Source organism: Pristiophorus japonicus, chromosome 22, assembly GCF_044704955.1.
Source record: "Pristiophorus japonicus isolate sPriJap1 chromosome 22, sPriJap1.hap1, whole genome shotgun sequence".
Taxonomy (NCBI): Eukaryota; Metazoa; Chordata; class Chondrichthyes; family Pristiophoridae; genus Pristiophorus; species Pristiophorus japonicus.
The window spans coordinates 23,393,688-23,415,188 of NC_091998.1; the positions used below are offsets into that span (position 1 = coordinate 23,393,688).

At 46.5% G+C, this 21,501-nt stretch overlaps 1 protein-coding gene across 1 annotated transcript in view; it reads left to right on the forward strand.

Annotated features, from left to right (window-relative positions):
* Positions 1 to 21,501, forward strand: part of ptpn20 (protein tyrosine phosphatase non-receptor type 20) — a 473,076-nt gene that overhangs the window by 217,461 nt on the left and 234,114 nt on the right. Inside the window, exons 18-23 of the mRNA XM_070865389.1 lie at positions 6 to 216; positions 3,119 to 3,222; positions 4,386 to 4,478; positions 12,865 to 12,972; positions 13,075 to 13,191; positions 17,883 to 18,073. Coding sequence (XP_070721490.1) covers positions 6 to 216; positions 3,119 to 3,222; positions 4,386 to 4,478; positions 12,865 to 12,972; positions 13,075 to 13,191; positions 17,883 to 18,073 — 824 coding nt within the window. The remainder of the gene's footprint in view (positions 1 to 5; positions 217 to 3,118; positions 3,223 to 4,385; positions 4,479 to 12,864; positions 12,973 to 13,074; positions 13,192 to 17,882; positions 18,074 to 21,501) is intronic.

Consider the following 21,501-nt stretch of genomic DNA (forward strand, 5'->3'; position numbering starts at 1 on the left):
CACAGACGGACACGTTTTTACATCGACACTTCCAAACGACGCCCGATATGCTCAGCGCAGACGTTTCGAGAAGATGCGTCACATATCCCGCTCAGAGACCATGCTCAGTCACCCCAACGTAGACGCTGTGTCCATCGGTGCCCTGAGCAAGTCATGCGACAATCTCACTGCAGACATGGCTACCTCGGGGTGCATCGGTGCCACCAACAGGTGGAGGTAGGTTTTCCTTCTGCCGTCACACCGGGGATTGCATTTCAGGCAAATGCTGAGCCTCCGTGGTGGCTGACCCGAGGTGTGTGGCAGCGATTCAGACCCCGCACGGTACCAAAAACGCAAGTGTCACATTGAACAGCTGTGGTGAAATAATGTCGCGCTTGTGTCTGTGAATGGAGGCCCCATCCAAATAATGTCGGCATCTTCTACAAACGCGGGATACTGCAGATGTTGGTAATCTGAAATAAAAACAGAAAATGGCGGAAATACTCAGCAGGTCAGGCAGCATCTGTGGAGAGTGAAACAGAGTTAACGTTTCAGGACTGTGACCTTGCATCAAAACTGGAAGAAGGGTACTCGGAGCTGAGAGAGGGGAATGGGTTCTGCCGAAGGGTCATAGACTTGAAACGTTAACTCTGTTTCTCTCCACAGATGCTGCCTGACCCGCTGAGTATTTCCGCCATTTTCTGTTTTCATTATGCTTCTGATTTCGAGCCACCTCTAATACGCTATAATGTGAAATAATCACAAAGGCAAACCAATTTGAATGAAGAGTAGAGAATTGCAGATAACATGTTATCACCAACTCGTTTATCTGGAAGTTGTTGGACTGTCGATTATCTTCTGACACATGTTTAGTCATACATGCGCTTGAGGAAGATTTGATGATCCACTTTTCCATGACTAAAATGAAGTAGGGGATCTTGTCTTCAACGGCAGCGTTTGATCCTGGTGCTGAGAGCAATCAGCGATAGCATTTCTCAATCTTCGTTTAGTGCACTGGAGCATCAAACACACAACGCTGTGCTATATTCCGCGGCAATTAATTCCCTTTAGAGGGTCAAATCTTTGAAATGAACGCACAGCAGATCACGGTGTGAAAAAGATTAATGAACTAATAAATATTTTGGAATGAGATTGGCCCTGAGGAAATGTCTAAGGAGCAGCTGCAGTCTGGTCTTGTTGGGACACACTGATTTCATATAATTGGGATCAGTAACTCGTGACTCATGTAAGCTTGCCATTTCACATACATGAGGTAATACTGAATGATCAGCGTCAGCACACTTTATGCCAGAATTCCTGTGAATCCATCAGGTACTTAGCTGCAGCGTAAAAAAATAAATGCTCAACAAGGTATTGCTTTGTGTGAGCAGATAGAATAAAAATCGAAAGAGATTCTATCATGGTTGTATGAACACTGGGCTGTTCCTACTTTGAGTCGGAACTCACTGGCTGAAAGGGTGGTGGAGGCAGAAACCCTCACCACATTTAAAAGGTACTTGGATGTGCACTTGAAGTGCCGTGGCTACGGACAGGGCTATGGACCTAGTGCTGGAAGGTGGGATTAAGCTCTTTTCGACCGGCATGGACCGAATGGCCTCCTCCTGTGTCGTACTTTTCTATGATTCTTTGATAGTGTGCGACTTAATCAGTGGCATGATGTTCATGCCTTTGAGAGGGTATTAGGAATTGAGTTACGAGGTCAGATTAAGGAGAGCAATGACCTAGTGGTAAATGTACTAGCTGACTGGCCCTGAGAGCGCGAGTTCCAATCCCACCGTGATAAATTGTAAATTCAATCTGGAGGCTACTGCGGGAATCTATCATTGCGACCCAGTCATGTTCACACTTGACTCCGATCCCACAGCATGGAACTGACTGTTAGATATCTCAGGGCAAGCTGGGACGGACAGTAAATATTGCCTTTTCAGAAAGGGTCACAGACCCAAAACGTTTCTCTCTCCACAGATGCTGCCTGACCCGCTGAGATTCCCAGCATTTCTGTTTTCAATTCAGATTCCTGTATTTTGCTTTTTTATTGCCTGTTCAGTGTTGCCCAAGAACCAATAATAACATTTCTAACTTGACATTTTAGTTATTTATATATTCACTTTTAACTCTATTTTGACACAGCTATTCTGACCATTAATTGTATCATGTAAAACATGAAAGGACGAAAAGGTTTCTACGACAGAATAGTTCAACATACACCAGAGGGTGCACCATGACATTAATATTCTTTAACTTTCGTCAACATATGAAGTGTTACCTCTTCGACTGATATTTAGAATACAGGAGATGTAGAACATTGAGGACACTCACACAGGTGCTAGTTCCATCTCCATTCATTCATGAACAGTGCTACAATTAATCCGAGGATCGTTAAATATAAAGACCTGAACATTTCCGCAGATCATTAAGAGAGGGTTGAGGTGTGATGGGGAGAGACTTCTTCGGTCTCACCTGACCCCATCCTAAATTGCAAGGACGGGGTCAACTGAACAATCCGAGGGTCTGCCCACATCTCTAGAAGCCGTATCATTAGGAGTTTGTTAAAGTTGCACAAGAGATCAGAATGTACGACCCTGGGCCCTTTTACCAGACACAACACGCACATGGAATCATAGAATCATAGAATGGTTACCAGCACATCAGGAAGCCATTCGGCCCGTCGAGCATCTCAGCCAGTCCCACTCCCCCGCCCTTTCCCCCTAGCCCTGCAATTTTTTTTCCTTCAGGTACTTATCCAACTCCCTTTGAAAGCGATGATTGAGTCTGCCTCCATCACCCTGTCAGGCAACGCATTCCAGATCCTAACCACTCGCTGCGTTAAAAAAAGGTTTCCCTCATGTCGCCTTTGGTTCTTTTGTGAATCACCTTAAATCTGTGTCCTCTGGTTCTCGACCCTTCTGCCAATGGGAACAGTTTCTCTCGATCTAATCTGTCCAGACCCCTCATGATTTTGAACACCTCGATCAAATCTCCTCTCAACCTTCTCTGCTCTAAGGAGAACAACCCCAGCTTCTCCAGTCTATCCACGTAACTGAAGTAACGTTATTAGAAGGTCCCTGATATAATCTGATCACAAGCTCGCTAACCGGAAACTGTCTTTCTCCTGCAGCGCAACAGCTGCCATATCTCAGTCAGAAATTCTCCCCGCTTTGAGGGAAAGATGCAGACATTTGGGGTTGCGGACTGTGACCGGTAGTCAAAGCCCTGTGACTGGTAAGTTCAGAAGAGACTTCTCACACGTGTAAGAATATACAGACCCTTAATTCTTAATTTTGGTATATATTAAAAATACTTTGCTGAGCAAAAGGTTTTTCAAAATGAAATAAAAGCGGCAGCTATTTGTTGAACAGGTGTGTAAACTTGTACACAAAGTTGTTCGAAGTTTGAAAACTGCTTTGTGAGTTCAAAGATTGTGTTCCAGATGGTCTGGACTGAACAATGGTCGTAACTGCAGAGCGTGGCCATAGACAACCCCCCACATCCTTCGCCCATCATTGGCGGCCGTGCCTTCAGCTGTTGATCCTAAGCTCTGGAATTCCCTCCATGACACTCTTTTCCCCACCACCTCTCACCTTCTTTCAGGCGATCCTTAGAACCCACCTCTGACCAAGCTTTTAGTCATCAATCCTAACATCGCCTTCTTTGGCTCAGTGTCTGGAGTCACACCTGGGAGTTCACTCATGTCCTTTAGGGAAGGAAATCTGCCGTCCTTATCCAGTCTGGCCTACACGTGACTCCAGACTCACAGCAGTGTGGTTGACTCTTAAATGCCCTCTGAAATGGCCCAGAGAGCCACTCAGTTGCATCAAACCGCTACGACAAAGTCACTGAGGGAGCACCTTCACCGCATGGACTGCAACGGTTCAAGAAGGCGGCTCACCACCACCTTCTTAGGAGCTGGGAACTAAATGTTGGACTTGCCAGTGACGCCATGAATGAATAAAGCATTTTTTAAAATCTGATTACATTCCTGCCTTGGGACATAAAAATGCTCAATAATAGTAGGAGCAGCTTCCGCTGTAAGCATGTCAAGGCTGCAGCAACAGTAACAACTTGCATTTATATAGCATTTCTAATGTAGTAAAACATCCCAAGGTTCTTCACAGGAGCGTCACCAGATAAAAGTCCGCACTGAGCCAGAGACGGAGATGTTGGGGCGCAGGGGTAGGTTTCTAGGAGGAGAGAGTGGCGAGAGGTTTAGGGCCGAAATGGCTGAAGGCACGGCTGCAAAAGCCGGGACGCAGCAAGTGGGCGATGCACAAGAGGCCAGAGCTGACACGTCTTTACTCAGTCGATTCTATTCAGTTTTTATTGCAGTACCACAGAGTTGGCATTGCTTTTTTTTCTGGCAGCTGACTTGTACTTTTTGTTCACAGGAGCTTCAAAGGGCAAAACAGACACCGAGCTGACTGTACCTGAGAGGGAGATCATTTTTGTACATCTGAAGAAAGACCCCAAAGTTGGTTTTGGTATGTGAGATAATAGAGTTTCACTTCAATGGATGTTCTTATTGGCCCACAAGTCACTGTCAAAGTAACGGTGAGGCTAATGGTGCCCGCTGTTATTTATGCCTAAATGCCTCAGCACCTTCACACGCGGGCAGGTGCGCGATTAAACGCGGCAATCCAAAGGTTGCTGTCCGAGTCGCCATTAGCTTCCCGAAAAGGGCAGCTCACTGTTGGGCTCACTGTATAAATGCATTGAGCGGCCTGAAGTTCCTGTATTTGCATAGTAGATACAAACTAAACTCGCCGCAGAAAGTTAGGGGTTGTCTATTTCAGTCCAAGTACCCTTTTAACAGCACGGTGCATACTAATTACTGCCAGTCAGCCTGTCCGGCACTGGCAATTTGTTTCATGGGTGCTTTGCCTTAGAATTCATAGCAGCACATTGCTATTAAGAACTAGTTGGTTTATTAGCAAAAGGTTTAACAATCAAACCACACATTACCAGTTCATCCACCAGGCTCACAACCACCTGCCTCATCGTGGATCCTCTGAACCCAACTGGCTGGGGTTTTATTGAGTCTTGTGAACATCACGTGACTGGCTAAGCCACTCCCAGCTCAACAGCTCTACAACTATTTTATGTAACAGATAAAGCCGAGTGCCCCCTTATTAAAGGGACACTTGAACCCACAAATTAACAATAAAACTTTAAAGGAACCTTAACAGATCAACAGCTCTGCAACTATTTTGTCACAACCAATCAAATGCCACCTGGTTAAAAAGGGGGGCAGGGGAGGCACACTCCAAAAACTTCAATCAAATGCCCCCTTGTTTTTCTTTTTTTCTTTTTTTCTTTTTTTTTGAGGGCATTAAAAACACAAATTATACAAGTGCCCCCTGGCTTCAAGGGGGAGGGCATTAAAACCGACACAATAAACAAATTAAACTTTAGACATTAAGTCAAATAAAAATTTGGTTGCCGGGGGTGATGATGCACTCCAGTCCCTCCGGCGCCCACCTCTCGTGGAAGGCTGCGAGCGTACCGGTGGACACCGCGTGCTCCATGTCCAGGGGCACCCTGGCTCGGATGTAACCGCGGAAGAGAGGCAGGCAGTCGGGCTGAACGACTCCCTCGACCGCCCGCTGCCTGGACCGGCTGATGGCCCCCTTGGCCGTGCCCAGGAGCAGTCCTACGAGGAGGCCTCCCAACCTGCCCGCTCCCCTCCACACAGGATGTCCAAAGATCAGGAGTGTGGAACTGAAGTGCAACCAGAATTTGAGGAGCAGCCCCTTCAGATATTGGAAGAGGGGCTGCAACCTCACACACTCAATATACACGTGGAACACGGACTCCTCTAGACTCAACAGCTCTACAACTCTTTTTGTTGCAAAATAAATAAACATTACATCAGGTGCCCCGTTATTAAAGGGGGGGGACACTCCAAACAATTTATGTGCCTTTTTTTTTGTTTTTGTTTTTTTTGTTTTTTGTGGGGTATTTTGCGTTTTTTTTTGGCACTAAAACACACAAATTATACAAGTGCCCCCTATAAAAGGGGAGGGGGACACTAAAACCTGGCAATAAAACAAATTAAACTTTAAAACACACAAAATCAAATTAAAATTTGGTTGCCGGGGGTGATGATGCACTCCAGTCCCTCCGGCGCCCACCTCAGGCGGAAGGCCGCGAGCGTACCGATGGACACCGCGTGCTCCATCTCCAAGGACACCCTGGCCCGCATGTATCCGCGGAAGAGAGGCAGGCAGTCGGGCTGAATGACCCCCTCGACCACCTGCTGCCTGGACCGGCTGATGGCCACCTTGACCGTGCCCAGGAGCAGTCCTACGAGGAGGCCTTCCGACCTACCCGCTGCCCTCCGCACAGGGTGCCCAAAGATCAGGAGTGTGGGACTGAAGTGCAGCCAGAATTTGAGGAGTTTAGCCCCTTCAGATATTGGAAGAGAGGCTGCAATCTCACACATTCAATATACACTTGGAACACGGACTTCTTTAGACTCAACAGCTCTACAACTCTTTTGGGGGGGGAACAAAATAAACATTAGATCAAGTGCCCCCCGATCTGGGGGACACTCCAGACACTTAACTGCCCCTTTTTTAAAAATGATTTTAGTTTCTTTTTTTTGTTTTTTGTGTTTTTTTTGGTGATTTTTTGGGGGGGCATTAAAACCATATATTTTACAAGTGCCCCATATAAAAGGGGAGCGGTTCACTAAAAATCCGGCAATTAAAACAAATTAAACTTTAAAACATATAAAATCAAATTAAAATTTGGTTGCCGGGGGTAACGATGCACTCCAGTCCTTCCGGCGCCCACCTCTCGCGGAAGGCCGCGAGTGTACCGGTGGACACCGCGTGCTCCATCTCCAAGGACACCCTGGCACGGATGTACACGCGGAAGAGAGGCAGGCAGTCAGGTTGAACGACCCCCTCGACCGCCCGCTGCCTGGACCGGCTGATGGCACCCTTGGCCGTGCCCAGGAGCAGTCCTACGAGGAGGCCCTCGGACCTACCCGCTCCCCTCCGCACGGCGTGCCCAAAGATCAGGAGTGTGGGACTGAAGTGCAACCAGAAATTGAGGAGAAGCCCCTTTAAATAATGAAACAGGGGCTGCAACCTTGCACACTCAATATACACATGGAACATAGACTTCTCTAGACTCAACAGCTCTACAAAACTGTGAGCATACTCACAGGTATATACATTACTATGAACTATTACACGTCTCATTCCTTCAGGTTTTAATGGTTGTTGGAGATTTCTTTTAAAATTAAATATTAAAAAAGCATTTTTACTTTTTCTTTCTGTCTCTTTTTTCCATCTCTCTTAATCCAATCATTTCCCCCTCTCTTTATTTCTCTTTCTGTATATGATTTGACACTCTTAGTAATACATCCTTGTTCAGAACTGCCACTGTTCATTTCACAATCCTTCAAGCTGATTTGTTGAGGAGATACACAGTTGTTTGGCCTGTTCACTCAGATCCCAGATGCCCTGTAGAGGGCGCCGCGCTGTTTCCATCTTGCACTTCCAGCAACTTGCAGTGCAAAACATCATCCATATTAAACGGGCAAGACTAACTAAGGCCGGGCACTGTTCTTTGGTTTGCCACAGCAATTTTTGGGCCAATGATCTCTGCTCATTTACACATTGCAGTGATAAGAACATTAAATAAATAGAATGGGAAAAGGCCATTCGTCCCATCAAGCTCATCTCTTGTGTAATCCACTTTTTAATGGACTCGACTGAATTAATTTTATTTCCAGTTGAACAGCTTTACCAACATTCTCTAAAAGTAAACAAAGCAAATTTCTAAAATACCCATTCCATCGCACATCCATGGGCGCTAGTATTCCTTGCTACAAGGGCTCCATCATTACCACAGCTCAGAAGCCATCATAGCCTGCACAGCTCTCGATTATCGCTACCTGTATGTATCATTGTTCAATTACCCACTTTTGCATCCCGCTCTTGTGTTAAAGGTGCTGATTGACACGTCGTTAAGTGCCTTAGTTGGGAGTATGTCCCACACATCAACAACAATATTCCTTCTATTCTGGACCCATGGTGTCACTTACTAACTTTATATTCATGTCCTCCAGTTCAACAACACCAAAAAAACAAAAGAAAGACTTGCATTTATATAGCACCTTTCATGACCACTGGGCATCTCAAAGTGCTTTACAGCCAATTAAGTACTTTTGAAGTGTAGTCACTGTTGTAATGTGGGAAATGCGCACAGCAAGCTCCCTCAAACAGATAATCTGTTTTTGTTATGTTGACTAAGGGACAAATATTGGCCAGGACACCGGGGAGAACGCCCCTACTCTTCTTCAAAATAGTGCCATGGAATCTTTTACAGCCACCTGAGAGAACAGACGGGGCCTCGGTTTAACGTCTCATCCAAGAGACGACACCTCTGACTGTGTAGCGCTCTCTCAGCACTGCACTGGGAGTGTCAGCCTAAATTTACGTGCTCAAGTTCCTAGAGTGGGACTTGATCCCACAACCTTTTTACTCAGAGACATTAGGGGCCGAAATTCAGCCTCCTGAAAATGCCTCTTACCGCCAGAAAGTGGCAGCCAAGCGGCGGAGTCAAATGGCCGTCGCTTGCAAAATTCTACTAGATGCTTTTTCCGGCGGTCCCCACTTCTGCCCCGCTGCTGCCGACCCCTCCTGAGAGCGTCACCAAAGCACCGATCTCCCTCACCTCAATCTAAATTGACCGTAAAAAATCTTCGGGCCACCGAGCGATGCCCCCAACAGTTTTTTCTGTCGGTGCACTGTTGTCGCTGTGTGTGCAACATGGCTGTGAGGCGGCCTTTCAAGGGGAGGGCGTACTGCCGTGGCCGCCACTTTTTTTTTTGTCGGCTGACTGCCAGGTCGCCTGGACAATTATGCCCCCCGGGTTCAGCCGGGCCGCCAACAGACAGCCTGGCATCCCCGCTGGCCCGGTCAAAACCCTCCCTGGTGGCCCAGTGAACCGAACTAAAAGAATCGCATAGTTCGTAGCGGCCCACCCCTTTAAGTGAAAGGGAGAGACGTGGTGACGCACAAGCGTCACGGCGTCATCAGCGCGGCACTGATGGGTGACAGCGGCGGGGACTCCGTTCCGCCTCCACTTCCGCCCCTCGAGAGTGCCCCCCGCTGCACTACCGCCCCCATTATGACCGACTTCTGGTCCGCTCAAAAAAAAATGACAAAGAGCGGAATTCTGCGCAGGGTGGCCACCTGATCCACCACGGCGGTGAAAACATATGCCGATCCTGCATTCTTTTGCATTTTGTAAACGTCATGCCACACCACATTGCAATCAGAATTCAACATGGTGAATCTTTACACAGAATCTGCTTCAGTTTTGAGGCAAATCACCATTTTAAGAAGTACATTGACTATTACCCAATTGGTAAATATTTGCTGCAGTTTGTATGCCCATCAACAATTCACTATGAACTTATTTGGAATTTTTCTAGGGATTTCTGTGAGGAGGTTGGGGAATATCTTTTAAACAGTGGCAAGTTTAACATATTTTTCTTTCCCTGAACCCTTTAATGTGTAATGACCTCACCTCTGAGCCTTTGGGTATGTCAGCCTGTGACTAAATAGATAGTTTGTTAGGCCTCTCCAGAGGCCTAATCAGATTTATGGTTATTTGTCACAACTGGATTGTATATCCTGTACAAAGAGTAAATAGATATTATTTTTAAAAGCACATAGGATACACAGGAGATGATATCCAATGTGTGTGGAGGTCCGCCTTACGCAGACCAGTGCTTTCTCTTTGAGTGTGTGTAACGGTAAGGATCCGCGATGAAGCATTTGCCATCAGGCCCTGACTGATTTATTAAAGTCGCGGTTGAGTTGATGGACAGCTACACTAATGCACTGCGCCCTTCAACCTTTCAAAATTCAATTAGTCCAAGTGTGGCTTACTTACCCTGGATTAAAAATGCTACCAGTTTTAATGATCTCCCCCCATAAAAATAAAAACAGCTCCACAGGGCAGGACCTCCGACCTTTAGAATTCATTTACCTTGTCCGTCCTACATTCTCCAGTGTGCCAATTGTACGCAGGCATTAACTCGTGCAGGTGGGGGGATTGGGCGGGGTGGGGGCAGTGGGGGGGGGGGGGGGGGGAACCGCTGAGGCGGGTGGCAAACCGTTCCGAACTTAGCAGCGTGAGGACCTGGAGGTTTTGACTCCCGGGCCTCGTCAGCAAAATGTCGGCGGGGGAGTTTGGGAGGGCCTCACGATCCCAGCGGGGTGAGGGGGAGGAAAGCCCAGGGCAGGGGAAGCCGAAACATTCCTCGTGGTGTCTGGAGAAGACTCATGAACCTCCTCCCCCCCCACCTGCTTCCCCTCCCATCTGGCCCCACAAGGAAAGTCGAACAAAGTCAAAGTACTAAGGGGTCAAAATTCGTTACCGCCGTTTTTGAGGCAGTGATAGCGCCTGAAGGGTGACTTTACCGCCAGGTGGTAATCACCGCCTCAAATTGCCAAATTTAACATTTTTCCCCAAAGATAAGAATGCAGCGCTGAACACTCGTCCTCGGTTGCCAACGGAGCGTGAGCACAGGAGGCCGACTCGATTTCCCCGCGGCAACCTGCCGGCATCCTAATGGAAAAAACCGGGGAAAAAAAAGTTTTCTCAAATTTCTTTCACCCACACTTCCCCACGAGTGCCATTTATAAATAAATGCTGACAATATTTAAGGTAACAACTCACCTTGATCTCTGGACGGTACCGTCCTGGGATCCCCGACGTACTGACAGCTTTCCCAGTCGGTACAAACGGCTGCCGGGGAAGCCACCGAACCGACCGAATCTCGCAGCCGCCACCGCCCAACTACATTTCTCGGGAGCCGAGGAACCCGCTCCCCGCCGACAGTCAGTCCTCAGCCGCTCCTCTCCGACGGTAACAGGTGGCGTTGCAAACGGAATTTCCAGCCCTTACTTTTTCGGGCCTCTTCTGGCCCCGACTGCTCTTCTCCTCAGTTAGGCCTGGTGGCAAAGACACAACTTCTTGACCCATACAGACTTCTCATTAAAATAGCAGTCGGGCACCGATGATGCAATCAGAGTCAGAGCTGCATGGTTAATGAAGTACCCGCCAGTTTCCAGCATCTAACCCAAGCCGACAGCTTAGCTGAGAACCTGAGGAACTATTGCAATGTTTCAGCTGACACTCCAGTGCAGTACTGAGGGAGTGCAGCATTGTTGAAGGTCCTGCATTTTGAATAACATATTAAACGGAGGCCCGCTCTGACTGTTCACAAAATTACCTGGTAGGGAGTTCTAGTGTCCTGGCTAACATTCCTCAACAAGCAACCAAAAAAAAAGTTTATCTGGTCCTTCAACTCACTCACTCAGGAGTGAGATTAGGAAACACTTCTACAGGCAAAGGGTGGTAGAAGTTTGGAACTCTCTTCTGCAAATGGCAATTGATGCTAGTCAATTGCTAATTTTAAACCTGAGATTGATAGGTTTTTGTTAACCAAAGGTATGAAGGGATATGGGGCAAAGATGGGGAGATAGAGTTAAGTCGTAAATCAGCCATGATCTCATTGAATGGGAGAACAGGCTCGTGGGGCCCAATGGCCTTCTCCTGTTCCTGTGTTCCTACTGTTGTTTCGTTATTGATTCATTCTCGGACTGGAGGTGTTGCAGGCAAGGCTGCCATGTATTGCTCACCCCTGGTTGCATCTTTTTGAGCAGCCTGCTGGACCACATCAAAGGGAGGCTAAACGTTCACCGCGTTTGTGTGAGACTGGAGTCGTAGCCAGGCCGGATAAGGACGGCAGGTTTCTTTCCTGACATGAGTGCACCAGTTGGGTTTTTCCAACAATCCCACAGCTTCATGGTACTGATCAATGATTCCCTTAAGCTGGAGGTCCCACACAGATTCTGAATGGACAAACCGCACATGCGCAGAAATTTGAGCGGGCCGCACAGCCCGTTAAAGGGACCGTGCACCCAAAAAAAATTAAAGGGACCATTGGTAGTGATAGCAACTATTTAAAAATAAATTCAAATTCTTAACCCGCCACAGTAGGATTTGAACTTGTATTTTTTGGATTACTAGTCCAGTAATGTAATATAACCACTACACCACTGTACCCCATCTGTGAGTACTATAACCACTACACCACCATACCCTGCCTGCGTGGGAGCTGCTGGCACAGAATGGCTGCTGCATTTTCCAATGTAATTATCATCACTGCACTTCAAAGGTATTTTATCATAGCATCATAGAAATTTACAGCATGGGTGGAGGCCATTTTGGCCCATTGTGTCCGTGCCGGCCAACAAAGAGCTATCCAGCCTAATCCCACTTTCCAGCTCTTGGTCCGTAGCCCTGTAAGTTACGGCCTTCAAGTGCACATCCAAGCACTTTTATAAATGTGGTGAGGGTTTCTGCCTCTACCACCCTTTCAGGCAGTGAGTTCCAGACCCACACCCCACCTCTCGGTGAAAAAGTTTCCCCTCAAATCCCCTCTAAACCTCATACCAATTATTTTAAATCTATGCCCCCTGGTTGCTCAGGGAAATTAGTCCTTCCTATCCATTCTATCTCGGCCCCTCATAATTTTATACAGCTCAATAAGGTCTTCCCTCAGCCTCCTCTGTTCCAAAGAAAACAAACCTAGCCTATCCAATCTTTCCTCATAGCTAAAATTCTCCAGTCCAGGCAACATCCTCATAAATCTCCGCTGTACCCTCTCTATTGGAATCACATCTTTCCTGTAATGTGGTGACCAGAACTGCACACAGTTAAGTATGGAGTGCTTCGAGATAGGCTGATGTGGTAAGGTGCGACATAATTGCCATTGTTGTAATCCACTGCTAAGAAAAGGGCAGTCCCTCATGTTTAATCTATCTTTTTTTGTAGGATTTATGATTGTTGGAGGAGAGCAAACTGGAAAGTTAGACCTGGGGATCTTCATTGCGACAGTCACACTGGGAGGTCCAGCGGACAGGGATGGGCGTGTCAGAGAAGGTGACCACCGATTCTCATGGAATGCATACCATCATCAAGTGCGGTTTCTTCAAAGTCTGCCTTTCACTGTTCAAATGCATTTTCTGCTTCTGTGTCTTGAAGGAGGGCGTCTGATCTCAGTGAACAGCGAGAGTCTGGAGGGAGTCACGTTCAGAACCGCGACAGAGATTCTGCAGAATTCCCCCGATGAGGTGACGCTAATCATTTCTCAGCCAAAAGGTATTCACACTCTTTTCACACTAGGCCACACCGGGAGTACTGCGTGCAGCTTTGGTCTCCATATTTAAGGAGGGATATACTTGCATTGGAGGCTGTTCAGAGAAGTTTAACTAGGTTGATTCCGGAGATGAGGAGATTGACGTACGAAGATAGGTTGAGTAGGTTGGGTCTATACGCATTGGAGTTCAGAAGAATGAGAGGTGATCTAATCGAAACATATAAGATAATAGGGGGCTCGACAAGGTGCAAAGATTATATTTCCACTCATGGAGGAAACTAAAACTAGGGGGCATAGCCTCAGAATAAGGACCGCCCATTTAAAAGTGAGAATTTATTTTCTCAGAAGGTTGTAAATTTATGGAATTCTCTGCCCCAGAGAGCTATGGAGGCTGGGTCATTGAATATATTTAAGGTGGAGATAGACAGATTTTTGAGCGATAAGGGAGTCAAGGGTTATGGGGAGCGGGCAGGGAAGTGGAGCTGAGTCCATGATCAGATCAGCCATGATCTTATTGAATGGCGGAGCAGGCTCGAGGGGCCAATTGGCCTTCTCCTGCTCCTATTTCTTCCTTTTTTCATTTTGCAGTAATCAAGCTTGGAACAAACCCCCTCCCCGCTGTGTTTGTATAAAGAATGGCACTTTGTAAAAAGAACCAGAGAAGTGAGATGAGCAGAATGTTTGTTACGCAGCTAGTTGTTGTGGTCTGGAATGTGTGCAAGTGCACTCAGTAGTAATTTTCAAAAGGGATTTGGAGAATTACTTGAATGGGAAATAATTACAGGACTATGGTGACAGAACGGGGGTTCGGGATTAATTGGATAGCTCTTTTAAAGAGCCGACACAGACACAACGGGCCAAATGGCCTCCTTCTTTAAATATAAGAACATAAGAATTAGTAGCGGTAGTAGGTCATGCGGCCCTTCGAGCCTGCTCCACCATTCAATAAGATCACGGCTGATCATCAACCTTGACTCCACTTTCCTGCCTGATCTCCATATCCTTTGATTTCCCTAGACTCCAAAAATCTATCGATCTCCGTCTTGAATATACTCAATGATTCAGCATCCACAGCCCTCTGGGGCAGAGAATTCCAAAGATTCACATCCCTCTGAGTGAAGAAATTTCTCCTCATCTCAGTCTGAAATGGCCGACCCCTTTTCCTGAGACTATACCTCCTGGTTGTAGATTATCCAGCCAGGGGAAACAACCTCCCAGCATCTACCCTGATCTGATGACAAAGTAGAACTCAGTGGGTGATGGGAGGATGGGTTTTATATGTGTGTCCAGGCTCTGTCCTTTTAATTCTGGGAGCAATTCCAGCACAGACAGAGGGGTCTCTCTCTCTCTCTCCCTCGTCCAAAGACCTCAAGGATCCCAAGAGAAATAAGTTCAACAACAACAACAACTTGTATTTATATAGTGCCTTTAACGTAGTGAAACATCCCAAGGCACTTCACAGGAGTATTATGAGACAAAAAATTTGACATTGTGCCACGTAAGGAGAAATTAGGGCAGGTGACCAAAAGCTTGGTCACAGATTTTAAGGAGCTTCTTCAATGAGAAAAGAGACACAGAGAGGCGGAGAGGTTTAGGGAGGGCGTTCCAGAGCTTGAGGCCGAGGCAACAGAAGGCACGGCCACCAGTGGTTGAGCGATTATAATCAGGGATGTTCAGGAGAGCAGAATTAGAGGAGCGCAGACATCTCGGGGGGTTGTGGGGCTGGAGGAGATTACAGAGATAGGGAGGGGACGAGGCCACGGAGGGGTTTGAAAACAAGGATGAGAATTTTGAAATCGAGGCATTGCTTAACCGGCAGCCAATGCTGGTCAGCGAGCACAGGGGTGATGGGTAAGAGGGACTTGGTGCGAGTTAGGTCAGGGGCAGCCGAGTTTTGGATCACCTCTAGTTTACGTAGGGTAGAATGTGTGAGACCAGCCAGTGCATTGGAATAGTCAAGTCTAGAGGTAACAAAGGAATGGATGCGGGCTTCAGCAGTGGGTGAACTGAGGCAGGGGCGGAGACGGGCGATGTTACGGAGGTGGAAATTGGCAGTCTTAGTTATGCTAAGGATATGTGGTTGAGAGCTCATTTCAGGGTCAAATATGACAAGTTCAGACAACTTGACTATAATTGGTACTGTCATCCATGACTTTGAACATGCATTAAAATAAAAATTAAATAATGAAAAAGAGCATGGATCATAAGGAGTAACTGCTACACCAGTGCCCCTTCCTCATTACCTTATGACTGTTGAGGTGCATCGCATTTGTAAAGGGGATGCACTTACACTCGCCAAACTGCTCCTGAAAGAAACCAGCAATGGATCTTGGTCGAAGGCCAATATCTGAGAGCTGAATTGATTAACTGGTGTCACAATGATGCAGCACCATTTGTTCCAGCCTAATTCTATTTGTAAAACCGTAAGAATTTTGAGGATATAACATCGCAGCGAAGGAAACTACCAATTTTGCCTGACGCCAGCAAAAGGAGATGGTAAGGGGTTTCCAATTCCCACCCAAGCTGCACGCTCCACCTGGCATGGTGCCCAGGCATTGTACCCGCCGTCACTACAGGCTGGCAGCTGTTCGCCGAGGCATCCTGATATCACTTAACTCTTTACATGCAGGAGGCTGAGGCCTGAACAATGCTTTCACTCTCAGATCTGCGTTTGAATCAAACCCAGTTGCAAGAGGAACGCCTTCTCTGACACGCCAAGTGGCTTTGGACAGAGACACTGATTGGCTGACAAATATTGCCATAATCCACCATAAAGATGTAATTTCTCCTCATTTCTTTCTTATTAAATTATACATTTTTCCTTATCTTCTGCTGAAAATGATTACCCTCACTGGGCCAAAAGAAAGAAAGTCTTACATTTATAGAGCACCTTTCATGACCATCGGACATCCCAAAGCACCTTACAAAGGCAGTTTTGGAGTGTAGTCCCTGTTGTAATGTGGGAAACGTGGCAGCCAATTTGCGCACAGCAAGCTCCCACAAACTGCTATGTGATAATGACCAGATAATCTGTTTTTTTAAAAAGTAATGTTAATTGGGGGACACCAGGGATAACTCCCCTGCTCTTGTTTGAAATAATGCCGTAGGATCTTTTACATCCATCTGAAAGAGCAGACAGGGCCTTGGTTTAACATCTCATCTGAAAGACAGCACCTCCAACAGTGCAGAGCTCCCTCAGTACTACACTGGAGTGTCAGCCTAGAATTTTGCACTTGAGTCCCTGGAGCAGGACTTGAACCCACAATCTTCTGACTTGGAGGTGAGGGTGCTACCCACTGAGCCACAGCTGACACGATTACAGCTGGCACCTGCCCACACCCAACCAGCCATTAATTTTGAGTCGAGACAGCGGTGAACTATTTACAAAGACTGGGGGGGCATCATAGATACGAATTTTAACATGACTGATTTTTTTCACAACTCTACTGTCTGTGAATGATAGAACATTCTCCATGACAGGCACATGTTGGACAGGCTGGTTTACTATCCGGCGTCTTTGGTGTCCTTGTGTTGTGTGAGATTGGTAGCGAGCAATGCTGCTTTGTGTTATCGATGGATGTTCATTATACTTAAAGGACCACTGACTGCATGAGAAAAAGTTTGGTAATTTTATTGTTGTGGGTGAAGGGGGTTGGAGGTGGAATCCATGCGTTCTTTTCATCATCATGATGTGACACGATGATGTGCTATCAACATGATTGTGTGTTTGTGACAAGTGAGAAAGGACGTGTAAAATGCCTTTTTCATGAAGACGAGGTCCCTTTAACCTGTTATTGATTGCTAAGACTTACAGCAAAAGGGGGAGAAAGGAGACGCAGATTTAAAACCATCACCAACAAAATGAAGGGAGAGGTTGGAAAAGTTTCTGTTCTTAAGCAGGGGGTTGTTAAGGCGTGGAATAAAATCAGAGAATGCTGGAAATCTCAGCGGGTCAGGCAGCATCTGTGGAGAGAAACAGAGTTAACGTTTCGGGTCGACGACCCTTCGTCAGAACTGGAGAGTGTTCGGAAAGAACAAGGACTGAAAGGGGGAGGGGAGGAAAGAACAAAGGGAAGGCCTGTGATTGGGTGGAAGGCAGGAGAGATTAGAGAGACAAAAGGGATGATGGGAAAAATTCAAATGGTAATGCCAGGAGTTAGAAAAACATGAGTCAAGATAGGGTGTGAATGGTGGGATAATGACCAACTGCTATTAGAGACAAGGAGAAAAAAAGAAAGAAAGAAACAGGCTCTGAGAGTGGAGAGGAAGCGAGAGGTGGGGGGTGGGCACGAAGGGAGCCAAAGGCATGGAATGTCCTACCAGAAACAGTGGGGGAGTACACACAATAGATTTTCAAAGAGAAGTGGGTAAGTAGCTGAAAAATCAGCACGTAAAGGATTTGGGGAAATAAAGAGTGCAGGAATGGAACCAAGTGCTTCAGAGAGCTAGCACAGGGATGAAGAGCCAAATGGCCTCCCTCTGTGTTATAAAGTTCTACGATTCTGATAAAAGTACATCATACATATTTAAAATTACTGTATTAAATCTTAGTTACAGTATATCTCACATGTATAACATTTATTTCAAAACACTGAAACCTAGTGGATGAAATCCATTGTGTGAAAGGAAACTAGGACTTTACTCCCATCAGAATTATATTTGTCGCATTTTAACTTGTTGCCCGTGTTTTTAGGCCTGTGTGAGGCTCTACGTAAGGACACTGCAAATTCACAGAGTAAAGTCAATAGCTCAGGGAGCTCACGCAACTGTTGGCATGGCAACTCACCTGCAACGGAGCGAGGCCTCAACCATGAAACGTGTACACCTGAGGTGATTCCAGTGACCAAAGTGCCATCTTCCCAGGTCCATGGAGTGGAAATAAAGGTAAGGCCAGGTTAACAAACTCAAAAACAAAGTGGTGTTTTCAAATTCTGTGTGTGCCAGCCTGCAGGCCATTGGCCTTAACATGCAGTAAATTCAAGGCTGGTGAGCACAGAAATCCCGGCCGCAAACGGCTCAACATTTCCAAACTTGTTTCCGATGTTTTTCAGTAGTTTTGATCTAATTCCTGTTAGTGTCACACTATCAGGCATAGCCTCTAGGTTTTAAAATTCTCATCCTTGTTTTCAAATTACTCCATGACCTTGCCCCTCCCTATCTCTATAATTTCCTCCAGCCCCACAACCCGCCCAAGATGACTCCGCTCCTCTAATTCTGCCCTCTTAAGCATCCCTTATTTTAATCGCTCAACCATTGGTGGCCGTGCCCTCAGCTGCCTGTGCTCCAAGCTCCGGAATTCCCTCCCTCAACCTCTCCACCTCTCTACCTCTCTTTCCTCCCTTAAGACGCTCCTTAAAACCTACTTCGTTGACCAAGATTTCTGCCCTAATTTCTCCTTATGTGGCTCATTGTCAAAAGTTATTTGATAACTCTCCTGTAAAGTGTCTTGGGATGTTTTACTATGTTAAAGGTGCTATATAAATACAAGTTGTTGTTGTAGGTTCTGACCATTGTTAACAGGAAGGAAGTCCTGATAGTTTGTGCAATCAATTCCATTTCAACTTGAAAGCAGAATCTTCCAACAATGTCAAAGATCAGTTTGCCTTTCCCAGCTGGTAACTAAGTTGCTGATGGGTTGATAAAGGACAGGGCTGAATAAAATGGATGGGTTTAAGGCTACAGATTTCATTGGGGACCACACACAGCTGCCCCAGTGAAGTACAATTGGTGGAGTGGGTGCTACAGGATATGACTATAGGCTTGATACAGTGACATAAAATTGATACAAATATCAACGCGGATAATGCTTTTATTGCACATGTACAACTTTAAACTTGCATTTCATGCAGTACTAATCAAGCCAACCCACTGGTGCCACACTGTAGCACACTGTGCTGGAGGTGCCGTTTCCATTCCTTTCTGAATGACAGACTGAGTGAGTGGGCAAAAATTTGGCAGATGGACTATAATGTTGGAAAGTGTGAGGTTATGCACTTTGGCAGAAAAAAAATCAAAGAGCAAGTTATTATTTAAATGGAGAAAGATTGCAAAGTGCCGCAGTACAGTGGGACCTGGGAGTACTTGTGCATGAAACACAAAAGATTAGTGTGCAGGTACAGCAAGTGATCAGGAAGGCCAGTGGAATCTTGGCCTTTATTGCAAAGTGGATGGAGTGTAAAAGCAGGGAAGTCTTACTGCAGCTACATAAGGTATTGGTGAGGCCACACCTGGAATACTGCGTGCAGTTTTGGTTTCCATATTTACGAAAGGATATACTTGCTTTGGAGGCAGTTCAGAGAAGGTTCACTAGGTTGATTCCGGGGATGAGGGGGTTGACTTATGAGGAAAGGTTGAGTAGTTTGGGCCTCTACTCATTGGAATTCAGAAGAATGAGAGGTGATCTTATCGAAATGTATAAGATTATGAGGGGGCTTGACAAGGTGGATGCAGAGAGGATGTTTCCACTGATGGGGGAGACTAGAACTAGAGGGCATGATCTTAGAATAAGGGGCCGCCCATTTAAAACTGAGATGAGGAGAAATTTCTTCTCTCAGAGGGTTGTAAATCTGTGGAATTCACTGCCTCAGGGAGCTGTGGAAGCTGGGACATTGAATAAATTTAAGACCGAAATAAACAGTTTCTTAAACGATAAGGGGATAAGGGGTTATGGGGAGCAGGCGGGGAAGTGGAGCTGAGTCCATGATCAGATCAACCATGATCTTATTGAATGGCAGAGCAGGTTCGAGGGGCCGTATGGCCCACTCCTGCTCCTAGTTCTTATGATCTTATGTTCTTATGACCACGGTACTTTTCTGAAGTATCGGAAATTTAACTCATTTTCCCAGCTCTGAGGACGAAGATCGTTATTCCTCCCCCCGCTCCCTCTCGCTGTTTGAATTGCTTGTGATGTGAACAGCAGCGCAAGGAACAGACGATAAAGCTGCTGTGAACCGCCTTGGGACGTTTCACTTCGCTAAAGGCGCTATATAAATACAAGTTGTTGTTGTTGTCGCGTTCTGGTTAGTGTGTGTTTGCACGCAAGAACTGTCGGCCTATCCCCATCTCATGCTGGGACAAGAGTCGCTGGAATATGGAATAAGCTTCAACACACTACTGCTGGTCAGATCCTCCGAAAACCCACAGCTGCTCCATGGTGGGTCTGCTGTTGAACGAGTTTCGCTCTGTGGACTCAAATGGACTTCAAAAAATACTTTGCTGGTACACCGCTGTGAACAGATTATCTGGTCATTTATCCCATTGCTGTTTGTAGGGCCTTGCTTTGCTCAAATTGGCGACCACATTTCCCTGTGTAACAACAGGTGGCGACACTTCAAAAGTACATAATTGGCTGTGACAGGCGCTATACATCCAAGTTCTTTCTTTTTGTGCATTCATTTCAGAACATTACACAGGCAATCCAGAGTCAACCAGCACATACCACCCGAATGAGACATCCCTTCCTTGCGCTGGTATTCAAAGGGCAAGCATTTCAAACAGTGAAGTGGAGCAGGAGAAGGAACGAGGATCTTTCTCCTCAAAGTGGGACAAATGTGTTGAATTTCCTTTCATTGAAAAAGCACTGTGCTTAGCCAGACATGGAATGTAAATGGCACCTCTTGTGTGCTGCTGGTGATATTGTTGTCAGGCACTTGCTTGGTCTCCGTTCGTGTCGGAAACTTAAACTTGTCTGTTAGATGCTGACTGAGATTTTCTGGGCTGGATTGTAGGCTTTTATGTTTTTGGGGTGATAATGACGGCGGGACGGGAAAGTTAGCGGCTGGGAATAGTTTGTGCCTCAGTGGGTAAGTTTGGGCATCTGGGTCCAGCATCAGGGGGCGCAGCGCTAAGGGAGGCGTTGTACACCGCTCTTGACGCAAGGACGGGAAACTCCCGAGCTAAAGAGATGCGCGGGAATGCTCCGAGAGACGGGGAACCTGAAAAAAAAACCACAAAAATATTCCTAAAATATTGCTCATGCCACCACAACACAAATCGTTAAAAAAATTAAAAGAAAAAAAACAATCACATTTTCCTTAAGAGTCCATTACTCACCTCTTCGCCATGGGATGGTTGGACCGCCCAGATTTCCCAGGCGGTCATTGCGGGGCGCACCTCCGGGCGGACGGGACGGGTAGGAGCTCAAACTCGCGGCGATGTCGCAACCAGAGGCGTTGCACACCGGGCGCAGCTCTTGCGGACCCGAGGATCGTAGCGGGGCATTGGAGGCTGACCGACCCCCAGAAGACCTCACCACCGCCAATGCCGCCGCTCTGGGGCAAAAAAACGGAATGGAGAGGACCGGAAAATGCCGC